This window comes from Anolis carolinensis, chromosome 2 (genome assembly GCF_035594765.1).
Source record: "Anolis carolinensis isolate JA03-04 chromosome 2, rAnoCar3.1.pri, whole genome shotgun sequence".
NCBI lineage: Eukaryota > Metazoa > Chordata > Lepidosauria > Squamata > Dactyloidae > Anolis > Anolis carolinensis.
The window spans coordinates 6,652,025-6,666,601 of NC_085842.1; the positions used below are offsets into that span (position 1 = coordinate 6,652,025).

The 14,577-nt window shown below is 41.6% G+C and overlaps 1 protein-coding gene across 4 annotated transcripts in view; it reads right to left on the reverse strand.

The window, feature by feature from the left end:
* LOC100559386 (zinc finger protein 420) overlaps positions 1-14,577 on the reverse strand; it is a 26,980-nt gene continuing 12,403 nt past the window's right edge. For 3 of the 4 annotated variants that reach the window (XM_062972957.1, XM_062972956.1, XM_062972958.1), the window contains exons 2-7: positions 10,885-11,813; positions 10,277-10,403; positions 7,672-7,754; positions 6,468-6,597; positions 6,046-6,129; positions 1-4,980 (exon numbers count right to left, since the gene is read on the reverse strand). In XM_062972957.1, the coding sequence (XP_062829027.1) occupies positions 2,894-4,980; positions 6,046-6,129; positions 6,468-6,597; positions 7,672-7,754; positions 10,277-10,403; positions 10,885-11,742 (3,369 nt within the window). In that variant the 5' untranslated portion in view covers positions 11,743-11,813 and the 3' untranslated portion in view covers positions 1-2,893. The remainder of the gene's footprint in view (positions 4,981-6,045; positions 6,130-6,467; positions 6,598-7,671; positions 7,755-10,276; positions 10,404-10,884; positions 11,814-14,577) is intronic. The other variant, XM_062972960.1, reaches the window with a different exon arrangement.

The window sequence follows — 14,577 nt, forward strand, 5'->3', positions numbered from 1 at the left end:
TAGATATGGGTTGAACTTTATTTATTGATTTATTGATTTATGTCATTTCTATCCCACCTTTCTTACCTGAAGGGACTCAAGGAGGCTTACAGATCTGGCAAAAATTCAATGCCGATAAAAATAACAACACATTAAAAACATAAAACAGTTTTTTAAAAACGATTTACATTAAGCATTAATACACATGAAACAGTATATACAAAACTTAAAACATATAAAGTGCATAGTTCCGTTCATCCAAAAAACCTTGTGCATAGTCCTTAACTTTCTGCATTAATAAATATTTTAAACAAAAGAAAGTTACTGACATTTAGGAGAAAGATTAAAAGACAGAAAAAAGGCAGAGATCAGTCCCAAACCGACTAGGCCCGGATCTATTTTTATTAGGATTACAAAGTGAAGAATAGTAAATGCTCAGGTCAATAAATGCATTAACTTGCTTCATTATCTGGAGTAGGAGCTGTAGTTTTACAAGGTGATTAGAGTTCTCTGCTGAGGAGAACTGGTGCCTCGCCAAACTACAAATCCCAGGAGTCTCAGTATTGTGCCATGGGGGTTATAAGTGGCATCAGACTGCATTAATTCTACTGTGCAGATGCATCCCAGTTCAGCACGTGAAATGGGTACATCAGAACTGAAAAGGAAATGATACCTTGTCAAGTAAGATGCTCACACCTGGTCAAAACACTATCCAGCAAAAAGAGAGTCTGATAGAACAAGTGTGCAAAGTTTTATACTCAATTTTATCACACATAAATATAAGTAAGACCTTTCATTGCAGGAATATTGGGAAACATTTCCCTGACAGAGAATGTTTTATTATTGGATAGATGTCTGGACCACAACACCATTAATCTGCAGATTGAGCATCCACTATCTGAAATTCTAAAATCTGAAATATTCCAAAGCTTAAAATTGTCCACATGGGAAGCCAAGATAGTTTACTTTCTGATGGTTCAATGGACACAAACTTTGTTTCATATGCCAAGTTATTAAAATGGTGTATAAAAGTATATTTTTATTAGACTCTGTATATAAACTGTTTATGAAACACACAATCTGCATGTTTATATTTGGGTTTCATCTCAAAGATAGCTCATTAAGTATGTATATGCAAATAAAATGTATTCCAAAATCCAGAACACTTTCTTCCCAAGCATTTAGAAAAAAGATATACTCAACTAGGGCTATTTAGCCTTATTTATTTTGACTCTTGTGTTTGCTAAAACAAAAATTGGCAGGAGAAAAAACAAAGCAGGATTTGACAAACACAGAAGACTTGACTTGTTACATTCTTTTTCATAGAAGAAAGTTAGCAGTCATTTAAACAAAATACTCCACCTCATACAAAGATCTACATATTTTTCAATATTGTCAAATACTTTTGATTCTATACCTTCAAATATTTATCTCAGATGTGAGATTTTCTATTGTCTGTCATACAAATGAGATGTCCATATCATTGCAAAATAACTCAGATGACAATCAATGCAGATTGGGTGAACGGAGGATTAAAATTGTACAAACACCAGTATTATGCCTTTGAAACTTCAGACATTTCAATGAGAAACAACACAGAAAAAAACAAAACAACTGATGAGCTATATCACAGATAAGCCAACATGATTTTCTCATAATGTTAAATTTCAAAACTGCCTTTCAGTTTACTCCAAAGCACCATCCATTAAAGTAAGGTCCCAGTGGTTGAATATAGCAGACAGGATTCTCACTTTGATGAAAACGCTGCTGAAACATGGAGGTTAAATAAAGCCTGGCTTGCTTTGTAAGCCAAAAAGGGACCAAAGATTCTGTAGTATTTTGTGGATCAGGCCATAAACAAAACCCATTAATCACAACATTTTTAAAATTATAACCAGCATCTCCGAATAAGAACAGCAGCAATGCAAAATTAGGTTCTATATTGGGGAGGGATACTAACTTATACTTTAAATGGGTGTTTAAAGTGATGACACACATGATAATAAAATCTCTTTTGAAAACCCTAGAAAGAAATGTATTGTCAACTTATATACTTAGACACCCATATCCACAGGCATACGTTCCCAGTGGATACACTGTTACATGAAACTGGATACACATGAACAACACAGAATTGCCTCATTTCCAGTCCCAGAATAACAGAGTTCATTGGACGACCTAGAATGGTGAGTGTAAAGTTTAGGGTGGGGGGCAGAGAAAGGACCTTGACAAACTGGAACCAGCACATGGACTGTAGTTTGAGGGGCCCTGATCTAGGAGATGGCACCCATCCAGCAAGGCCAATTCTATGTACTGAAGACAGGAATACGAGATGTCTCTGGCCACACAACCATGCCTATTGTGGACAGAACTTTGGCCATTGTTTTAACCCTTAGCACAAGGAAATTGCTTCTTATCCAGGTTCTTTCCACATGCTAGACATGTATACTTATCAAAGCACATTACACATTTAAAAGTTCACTCTTCTATGCAGGTTACAGGTTGAGTATTTGTTATCCCAAATTTGTGGTACCAGAAGTTTTGAATTGTGGAAGACTTTTATTTGCTTACATATATATAATGAGATAACATGGAGATGGGACATGCAGTTCATTTGTGTTTCATATATACCTTATACACCTAGCCAGAAGGTAATTTTATACATAATATTTTTAATATTTTAATAAGTTTGTGTACTTTACATTACCTGAAAGCAAAGCAGACAATTTCAGACTTTGGAGTATTTCAGATTTTAGCATTCAGAACAAGGGATGTGATGTGATGAAAGAGTTCAACTAACTGGCCACTATCACATATCATGCAAAGCCAGGGTACCATGAAAAACTTGGCTTATGGTATATGGACAGTGTGACAGTGCATGCTACACAATTGCTACCGCTTGAAGCTGATACACCTAAACAAGCCATGGAACTTCATTCCATGGCTTATTTACTGATTTGCTCTGCTGGCAGGCAAGTCCCATGCTGTCACCAATGTAATTCACATATTCTAGAGATTTAAACGGTTTCTCCTTTTTATGGACTCTCTGATGATAGATAAGACTCCTGTTTTGACTGAAGCCCTTTCCACACTCTGGACATTTATAGGGCTTTTCACCTGTGTGGACTCTTTTATGTACAGCAAGGTTTGCACTAAGTCTAAAGAGCTTTCCACACTCCAGGCATTTAAAGGGTTTTTCCCCAGTGTGAACTTTCTGATGGAAGTGAAGGCTTCTGTTTTGCGTGAAGCTTTTTCCACACTCAAGGCATTTAAACGTTTTTTCCTCAGTGTGCACTCTTTGATGGTAGATGAGACTTCTGTTCTGACTGAAGCTCTTTCCACATTCCAGGCATTGATAGGGCTTTTCCCCAGTGTGGATTCTTTTATGCACAGTAAGGTTTGCACTAAGCCTAAAGAGCTTTCCACACTCCAGGCATTTAAAGGGTTTCTCCCCAGTGTGGACTCTCTGATGGAAGCCAAGGCTTCTGTTCTGTCTGAAACCTTTTCCGCACTGTAGGCATTTGTAGGGTTTCTCCCCAGTGTGGGTTCTTTCGTGGCAAATAAGAGAGTCTCGCTTCATGAAGGCCTTGCCACACTCTGGGCATTTAAACGGCTTCTCCCCAGTATGATGTCTTCGATGGATGGTCAGGTATTCATGCCTCAGAAAACTCTTTCCACATATCAGGCACTTATATGGTTTCTCTCCTGTGTGAATTCTTTTATGTGACATGAGATGGGAATCCTGGCTAAAATCCTTTCCACACTCCAAGCACTTGAAAGGTCTCTCCCCAGTGTGGATTCTCTGGTGCCGGATGAGGCTTCTGTTTTGGCGGAATCCCATACCACACTCTGGACACTGATAGGGCTTTTCTCCAGTGTGTACTCTCAGATGTATAACGAGTTGCCCACTCTGACTGAAGCTCGTTCCGCACTCCACACACGTGAAGGGTTTCTCCCCTGTGTGGGTTCTCTCGTGACGGGCAAGGCCGTTGCTCTGACCAAAGCACTTCCCACATGCCGAACATTTGAACGGTTTCTCCCCAGTGTGCACCCTTTGATGATCAGTAAGGTGGTGGTGGCTGCGGAAGCTCATGCCACATTCTGCGCATGTGTACGGTTTCTCCCCAGAGTGCATTCGTTGGTGGTAGGTGAGACTTGTGCTCCAGCTGAAGCTCTTCCCACATTCCTGGCAAGTGTACAGTTTCTCCCCTGTATGAACTCTTTGGTGGATGGTCAAAAGTTCATGCCTAGGGAAACACTTTCCACACTCCAGGCATTTGTAGGGTTTCTCCCCAGTATGGACCACTTGATGGTACGTAAGGCTTATGTTTTGGCTGAAGCTCATACCACACTCCAAGCATTTAAAGGGTTTCTCCCCGGTGTGGGTCCTTTGGTGGCGGCTGAGGCCTGTGCTTGAACTGAAGCTCTTTCCACATTCCAGACATTTATAGGGAGTCACTCCTGAGTGTATCCTTTGATGTATCGTCAGCTGCCCACTCTGGCTAAAGCTTTTCCCACACTCCACACACTGAAATGGCCTCTCCCCTGTGTGTACCCTCTGGTGATCTGTAAGCTGGTTATGGCCACGGAAGCTCTTTCCACACTCCAGACATTTATAGGGTTTCTCACCTGTGTGGATCCTTTGATGGTAGGTGAGGCCTGGACCTGAATTGAAGTTCTTCCCACACTCCAGGCATTTATATGATTTTTCCCTTGGGTGATTTCGTTGATGGATAATAAGCCGCCCACTCTGACTGAAGCACTTTCCACATTCCAGGCATTTATAGGGTTTTTCCACCACAACTTCTTTATAGTGGTAAGCAAAGCTTGATGCAGTCTGGTTGATGCATTTTCTTGATTCAAGAGACTGCAACGGTTTCTCCTCCATCTGCACTCTCTGATGGCAGCTGAAGCTCTTTTCATACTCTGGGAATTTTAATGTCTTCTCTGCTGGGCAGGGTTCCCAGTGGTTTTCTAGTGATGAATTAAGCACATCCTTAGCTTTAAAAAGAGAAAGAAATGAAATTATTGGAAAAAAAGAGTTGCATTTTTCAATTGAGGAATGAATCAATGAAATGTGGTAGAGAATACTGAAATATAAAAGCATTTTAACTAATGCTGGTGTGGAGGCCAATCCTAACAATAGAACATCTTAATATACAACCTCGCTTGGATACTGGAAACCCACCCTGGCTGTGTTGGCTGCTGTAAACCATTCTATACTTTTGATGCATTTTAGTTGTTTAGCTTTTATTATGTTGTAAATGTGTTTACTGAGATTAATCATGTTTATTTAAGCACTTATTGTTGACTAGTTATTATATGCTTATATTGATGTAGCTTTAATTATTGTTTTGATTTGGTCTGTCTGTCTATTTGTTTTTTATTATGGCACTTTTTTTTTGGAAACTGCCCTAATCCCCCTGGGGTTATAAATAAAGATATTATTATTATTATTATTATTATTATTATTATTATTATAACAGAAATTAGATTTCATCAATTTTATCTCAGCTGCATATTCACAGTAAAAAAAAGTTATAGCCAATAGCTAACAAGCCAGTATCAAACTAGAAGTGCAAGACAGAAAAAGCTGATTTTGTTTTTTGTGCTTTTAATCATAGTTCAGCTCTTAGTTTGATTTCCTTTCACTTTTTGGGGGGGGGATAATAATACGCCTTTTTAAATGAACAGGTAAATTAAAAATTAAATATTGCATGCAAGTCCTTATAATGCTGTTTATTAGTTTGTTGTTACCTATTATATGAAAATTTGGAAAACCCATTTCCAATAGGTGCTTTTATAATGCCCTTTAAAATATTTTCTTCAGACATCAGGCAAAGGTTTCAAATGTAGCATGTGTGTATGCCTAAAAGTGGTCTATTTCTTTTTACTTCACTAGCAACAAAAATCCTGGTATTCGCTTTTAGAAAATCGAGTATTGCACTTTTTATTAGCCAGTTTATGGGTTACATGTTATAAATTGGGATATAAACAGAAGTGATTAATATAAAATAACATTCTGTCTTGTGAGCACTTTCTCTTTTTCCCTCTCAAAAGTAATACCTGGCAATCTTTCCTGGACACACAGTTCTTCCTCCATTTCATTAAGTCTGGGGATAATGCCAGACTTGGGCATCAGAGAGCCATCTTAAAGAAAGAACAAAATTGGACCTGTTATGTCTGAAAGAAGGGAAGGCCTCAAATAGAGAAACTCCTTTCATCAGACAATATATACAAACACTGGTGAACATTTCCCCTCTGTCCCTAAACTCTTGTTCAGCTTGGAGTTGGGCGATGGCACCACAGTTCAACCAAAATATCCAAGGGATCCCCTCCTAGACAAAGGATTGCTTATTATTAACATTCAAGTCCCATTTTGCAGGAAGGTGGAACAGAAATCAACTAAATAAACAAAAATATCATAAACAACCCTTCCTGCTAAAGAAAGAAAAATAAGGGGAATATTCAAAAAAAGAGGTCCCTACCCGGAAGAGCGCCGGTCTTTAGCTTCTCCTCCATTGTTTCCTTCTGCAGGGCTTTTTTCTCTGGATTTGGCAGGGACCCTTCCTCTTTGGTGAAATCTTCTGCTCCCAACTCCTCGAAGGACACTGGGACCTGGAAAAAAAAACAAAGAGTATTTCTGATTGCACAATACACAAACAAGTACAACCATCAACTCCTTGCAGCCAGGCATTCACTGCCATCATTTAAGGTTAGATTCGTGTTTTGCTTCAATGTAGCGTAAGGCAAGCTTTCAGTGGCTGGACCACTCTGACAATCATAATGTCAGACAACACAGAGAAGCCACTGAAATTCACAAGCACATGGACAATTTCAACAGGAGGAAAACATGAAAATGAACACAATCAGGTTACTACCAGTATTAAAAAACACCAGAATCAAGACAGTAAATAATGAACACTACTCAGAAACAGGGGAACTCCACACAGAAAACAATCAAGTGCCAATGAATACCTCCCAAACAGAGGATGCCTTTAGACAACACGGACAAAGCTACCCCTATGCAGATACCCTCAGTGATTGACTGTGCAGTTTCATGGCTACTCAATGCTAGTCAAGCCTAGGATTATTGTGTGTTTTCTGGGCTGTATGGCCATGTTCCAGAAGTATTCCCTCCTGATGTTTCGCCCACATCACAACCTCTGGGGATGCCTGCCATAGATGAGGGCGAAACATCAGGAGAGAATACTTCTGGAACATGGCCATACACCCCGGAAAACACACACCAACCCTATGATTCCGGCTATGAAAGTCTTCGACAATACATTAGTCAAACCTGGTAATGGCAACATTCACACTTGCTTTAACCAGACAAGGGTTCTTTCTCCCATCCTGGACATTTCACAGGTATATATACACTCCACTTCCCTCACTTCCAACAGACCTCTGAAGATGCCAGCCACAGATGCAGACAAAAGGTCAGGAGAGAATGCAGCTGGAATATGGCCAAAAAACAGTCCAAAAAACTCACTGCAACCCAGTTTCAGTAGCATGTCACTCGACAGCTTCAAAACAAAACTTCAGAGCAATAACCTTCAGAGCTGGTTACATGTTAAAGAGGACTATTCTGAAACTGGAAATCAGGAATGAGGGAGAAGAAGCATGAATCCATTTGTCTCTAATCTGCTCCTAGAGAATCTTTTCAACAGACAGAGGAACTTCCCTTACCTGATCTGAGTGCAGAATAGCTTTTCCCAATTCATCACACACAGGAGCAGATCTGGATTGCATCATTGATGTTTTGTCACTGCCTTTAGAGAGTAAGGGGGGAAATAAAGAGAACAGACTAATTCTTTTTGTATTACAATCTTTTCCTGAAACTACATCATCCTACTTGTCTTGTGGCACATCTCAATATGTTGGGCATGACCTTGGAATGCTCAAAGCATTTCCCCTCAACTTAAGTGTCCTCCAGACAAGATGAGCAGCGGAAAGTGTAACCCAATACACCCAAAAGTCTGGATGTGTTAAGTATTTCCAAGAAATAAGTGGATGGGAGAAGGCAATGGACTTTTCTCGACGTTTCTGCCTTTCTTTGCCTCAGGACCTATCCACATAGCTGCCCTATGAAAGGGTGACGATAACATTCTGAAGTACTGGAAAGATCTTCTACCTTTCCTCTCTGAGACTATTATTATTATTATTATTATTATTATTATTATTATTATTATTATTACAGTAGAGTCTCACTTATCCAAGCTAAACGGGCCAGCAGAAGCTTGGATAAGCGAATATCTTGGATAATAAGGAGGGATTAAGGAAAAGCCTATTAAACATCAAATTAGGTTATGATTTTACAAATTAAGCACCAAAACATCATGTTTTACAACAAATTTGACAGAAAAAGCAGTTCAATATGCAGTAATGTTATGTTGTAATTACTGTATTTACGAATTTAGCACCAAAATATCACGATATATTGAAAACATTGACTACAAAAATGGCTTGGATAATCCAGAAACTTGGATAAGCGAGGCTTGGATAAGTGAGACTCTACTGTATTATTATTATTATTATTATTATTATTATTATTATTATTATTATTATTATTATTATGTTTATTTATATCCCATTTTTTCTCTCCATAAGGAGACTCAAAGTGGCTAACATTAAAAGCATTACAATACAATTTCAAACATACTAATATTAAAACAGAATTAAACATCGATAGTATTAAAAACAATTCAGATTAAATCCATTAAAAACTACCAATCTCTTTTCTCTAGTTTTAGACTCCAGAAACTTTTGAGAACAGTACAATGCACAGACTTCATGTGGATATGCAAAATTTCAAATAATAATGAACCCTGTATTGTCAAAGATCCTCTGAAGATGCCAGCCACAGATGCAGGCAAAATGTCAGGAGAAAATGCTGCTAGAACACAGCCATAGTGTCCGGAAATCACACAACACCCCAATGATCGACCCTATTGAAATGGGCCCAAGCAAGTCACAGAGTCACACTGAGGGCCCTTCCACATAGTCCAGAATATTAAGGCAGATAATCCACAATATCTGCGTTGAACTGGATTTTCTGAGTCTGCACTGCCATATAATCCAGTTCAATGTAGATTTTATACAATTGTGTGGAAGAGGCCTGAGGGAATTACACCACGCTTAGAGATTACATATTTTGCCAGACATGAATAAATGAGACCATAAATATCAATCTTGTAGATACTAGTCTCATACCACACCATCCCCACTTCTACTGCTTTAAAATCAGATTTATCTCAATCACTCATACTGAGCCTGACAAATCCTAAATTTGCTTTAACATCTAGAAAAAATCCCCCATAATTATTCTTGTCTGGAATTAGGAAAGGGATATAACTAATGATAATGTCACAGAAGAATGCAAATATGTAAGCACTGCAGCCCCTTTTGTACCAACAATTGGAAGGAAACGGTCAAACTATTGAAGAGAATTTCAAGGCGTATGCAGAAATGCACAGGACTAGATAATTTAATTTAGAAATACAAATAGAGAAGAATTCTATTAGCCGCTTTGAATCCTTTTCGGAGAGATAAAGCAGGGTATTATTATTATTATTATTATTATTATTATTATTATTATTATTTTATGACACAGCAAACAAGATAGATATGCTGGATTTCGTATCACAAAATCACAAGTCGAACACTTCTCAAGTGTCTAGGACTGTGTGATGTATTTTCAGATGATGCGCGCAGATCCCAGCAGGGTGGCCTTTTGTAGTTGGCACATCGTAATTTTGTCAATGTCTATTGTTTCCAAATGCCGTCTGAGATCTTTTGGCACTGCACCCAATGTGCCAATCACCACTGGGACCACCTGCACTGGTTTATGCCAGAGCCTTTTCAGTTCAAGGAGCCCCGGTGGCGAAGTGCGTTAAAGCACTGAGCTGCTGAACTTGCAGACCGAAAGGTCCCAGGTTCAAATCCCGGGAGCGGCTTGAGCGCCCGCTGTTAACTCCAGCTCCTGCCAACCTAGCAGTTTGAAAACATGCAAATGTTAGTAGATCAATAGGTACCGCTCCGGCGGGAAGGTAACGGCGCTCCATGCAGTCATGCCAGTCACATGACCTTGGAGGTGTCTATGGACATCGCCGGCTCTTCAGCTTAGAAATGGAGATGAGCACCAACCCCCAGAGTCAGACATGACTGGATTTAACGTCAGGGGAAACCTTTACCTTTACTTGCAGTTCAATCTTGAGATCCTGATAACGGCTGAGTTATTAATATTACTATTATTACTATTACTATTATTGGCAAAGGGCAAAAGCATTCCTACCGAGAAAGGCCACATTCCCATAATTCTCCAGCATAACTTCTCTGTATAGGGCTCTTTGACCTGAATCCAGCAGGGCCCATTCTTCCTTGGTGAAATGCACAGCAACCTCCTCAAAGGACACAGGGACCTAGAAGAAGAAAAGAGATGGTTTCTGCTTTATAATGGCTGAATGGTTCCTCTCTGTGGATAATAAGTCTTCACATTTGTTCTGGCTTCTGTTTTAGACACTGTTGTTGTTGTTGTGTACCTTCAAGTTTCTAACTTACGGAGACTCTAAGGCAGCCATGGGCAAACTTGGACCCTCCAGGTGTTTTGGACTTCAACTCTTACAATTCCTAACAGCCTACCGGCTGTTAGGAATTGTGGCAGTTGAAGTCCAAAACACCTGGAGGGCCCAGGTTTGCCCATGCTTGCTCCAAACTTTCCTCTAATTTTTTTTTCTTACAAAAGAGAAACATGTTCCCCCAAAGCCTGCAGCACGTGTAAAACAAACCACGCCTGTGTGTTATTTGGCACACACAAAGAATATACTGTACTTTCCCAGTGCAGCATTCAATTGGATGTTCTTCTCCTCAATCCCTTCCACTGGGAAAATGTCAAGGACTCACCTCTTTCTGCAGAGCCCATATTTCTGTCCATGGGGCACCCATCTTCTCTAGGATGGTTGACATCTTCTCCTGCAGCTGAGCATCCCGGAGGAGACCCCACAAGGTTGTCTGAAGGGCTTCCCATTTATCCATGGTCCCCAATGTCCATTTCGGGTCCTCCATTTCCAAGGGGGCGGCCACTTTCCTCTGCAGGCTCTCCATCTTTTCTCGCAGGGATCCCAAAAGGTCATCCTTTTGGGTGTCTTCCACTTCTCGTCGCAAGGTGTCCATCTTCTCCATAAGGACGTTGCTGCCCAAAGCACCTAGAAGGAGGGCAGCCCCTTCCTCCAGCAAAGGGACACCACGAAGGGTGAAGGCCATGTCCGAACAGCCACCCTCTTGCTCAAAACCAAACAGGCCACTCTTGAGGATCTTCTTCCGCAAAGCATCCATTCTCTCATGTGGGGCAACCTGTAGGATGCTCATTCCTTCCTTCAAGGATTCAGTCTTCTCTCTCTTGCCCAATATCTCCTTTGCTTCACCCACTTTCTTCCCTATGGAGTCCATTTCCTCTTGCTTAGCAACATCTAGGTTGCCCGTTTTCCTTTGCAGAGCTCCCTGAGAGGTATCTATTCTCTCTTGCAGGGAGTCCACTTTTCCCCTCATGGAGCCCATTTTCTCTTTCAAGACATCCAGCTGGGCATCCATTCCTTCCTGTGACGCACCCACCTTCTCCCTCAAGGAACCCGTTTTCTTTTGCAGGGGGACTTGCGGGACACCCGCTTGTCTCCTCAAGACCTCCATTTTCCCTTCAAAGGCAACCTGAGGGGCATCTCTTCCTTCCTGAAGGATGGACGCTTTTCTCTTCAGATCCTCCATTTTGTCTCTCAATGGAGCCTGAGGGACATTTATTTTCTTCACTTTTCCCCTCAGAGGCTGTATTTCCTCTCCTAAGAAACAACGTGAGACATCTTTTAATAATAATAATAATAATAATAATAATAATAATAATAATAATTTTATTTTTATACCCCACCACCATCTCCCCAGAGGGACTCGGGGCGGCTCACAGATATAAAACAAGCATACAGTGGTATCAAATACAAAAAACACACAAATAAAATTAAAAGGCATAAAATAAAAACACAGTCATTATAAAACACATGATAAAACACAGCAATAAAATCATACAATGGACTGGGCAAAGTGCACTGAGTGAAACTTGTAAACATGAAGGAAGTTAAGGTGCTATAAGATCATGGGGAGAACCTTAAACTGAGGTGAACCCTGTGGCTATCTTTTCCCTCAACTTTTCCCCTCAGAGACTCAATTTCCTCTCTTAAGAAAGCTCTTTCTTCCATTATCCTCCTCAAAGGCTCCATTTTCTCTCCAAAGACTACCTGAGGGCCATATTTTCCTTACTTCAGGGTGCCCAATTTCCCCCTCAGAGAGTCCATTTCATCTCTTAAGGAACCCTGGGGGGCATCTCTTTCTCCCATTCTCCCCCTCAGGGGCTCCATTTTCTCTCTCAAGGGAACATGGCAAACATATATTTCCTTCACTTTCCCCCTCAGAAGCTCAATTTCCTCTCGCAAGTCATCCTGAGGGCCATCTCTTCTTTCCTCCAAGGTGCCCATTTCCCCCCTCAGAGGCTGTATTTCCTCTCTTAATGCAGCCTTAGTGGCATCAGCTTCTTCAATTTTTCTCCTCAGGGGCTCCGTTTCCTCTCTCAAGGAGTCCATCCTGTCCTGTAAGATGCCCACTTGATCACTAAAGGAATCAATTTTGTTGAGCATGCTGCCCACTTTTCCCCTCAGAAGCTCCTTTATCTCATCTCTTGAGCCCTGAGGGCCATCTCTTTCCTCCACTTTCCTCCTCAAAGGCTCCATTTTCTCTCTCAAGACAACCTGAGGGCTACCTATTTCTTCCCTCAGGGCGCCCATTTTCCTCCTCAGAGGTTGTATTTCCTCTCTTAAGGAACCCTGAGGGCGATCTCTTTCTTCCTTCAGAAGCTGAATTTTCCCTCTCAAGGGAACCTGGGGGATATTTATTTCCTCCACTTTTCCCCTCAGGGAATCCATTTTCTCTCCGGAGATAACCTGAGGGCCATCTATTTCTTCCTTCAAAGTGCCCACTTTCCCTCTCAGGGGCTCCATTTTCCCTCTCAAGGGAACCTGAGGTACATCTCTTTCCTCCACTTTTCCCCTCAGGGAATCCATTTTCTCTCCGGAGACGATCTGAGAGCCACCTATTTCTGCCTTCAAAGTGCCCACTTTCCCTCTCAGGGGCTCCATTTTCCCTCTCAAGGGAACCTGAGGTACATCTCTTTCCTCCACTTTTCCCCTCAGGGAATCCATTTTCTCTCCGGAGACAATCTGAGAGCCATCTATTTCTTCCTTCAAAGTGCCCACTTTCCCCCTCAGGGGCTCCATTTTCCCTCTCAAGGGAACCTGAAGTATATCTCTTTCCTCCACTTTCCCCCTCAGGGGCTCCATTTTCCCTCTCAAGGGAACCTGAAGTATATCTCTTTCCTCCACTTTCCCCCTCAGGGGCTCCATTTTCCCTCTCAAGGGAACCTGAAGTATATCTCTTTCCTCCACTTTCCCCCTCAGGGGCTCCATTTTCCCTCTCAAGGGAACCTGAGGTACATCTCTTTCCTCCACTTTCCCCCTCAGGGAATCCATTTTCTCTCCGGAGACAACCTGAGGGCCATCTATTTCTTCCTTCGGGGCACCCACTTTCCCCCTCAGGGGCTCCATTTTCCCTCTCAAGGGAACCTGAGGTACATCTCTTTCCTCCACTTTCCCCCTCAGGGAATCCATTTTCTCTCCGGAGACAACCTGAGGGCCATCTATTTCTTCCTTCGGGGCACCCACTTTCCCCCTCAGGGGCTCCATTTTCCCTCTCAAGGGAACCTGAGGTACATCTCTTTCCTTCACTTTTCCCCTCAGGGAATCCATTTTCTCTCCAAAGACAACCTGGGGGCCATCTATTTCTTCCTTCAAAGTGCCCACTTTCCCCCTCAGGGGCTCCATTTTCCCTCTCAAGGGAACCTGAGGGACATCTGTTCACTTTTCCCCTCAGAGGCTCCATTTCCTCTCTTAAGGAACCCTGAGGGACATCTCTTTCCTTCACATTTCCCCTCAGAGGCTCCATTTCCTCTCTTAAGGAACCCTGAAGGGCATCTCTTTCTTCCATTTTCCCCATTAAGGGCACCCGAGGGACCTTTATTTCATCCATTTCTCCCCTCAGAACCTCAATTTCCTCGCTTAAGATACCCTGAGGGCTATCCTTTTCTTCCCTCAGGGTACCCATTTCCCTCCTCACAGATTGCATTTCCTTGCTTAAGAAAACTTGAGAGACATCTCTTTCTTCCACTTTCACCCTCAGATCCTCCATTTTCCCTATCAAGGGAACCTGAGAGACATTTATTTCTTCCACTATTCCCCTCAGGGACTCCACTTTCACCCTCAGATCCTCCATTTTCCCTCTCGGGAGAACCTGAGGGACATTTAGTTCCTCCATTATTTCCCTCAGGGACTCCACTTTCACGCTCAGATCCTCCATTTTCCCTGTCAAAGGAACCTGAGGGACATTTATTTCCTCCACTATTCCCCTCAGAGACTCCACTTTCACCCTCAGATCCTCCATTTTCCCTCTCAAGGGAACCTGAGGGACATTTGGTTCCTCAATTTTCCCCTTCAGGGGCTCCAT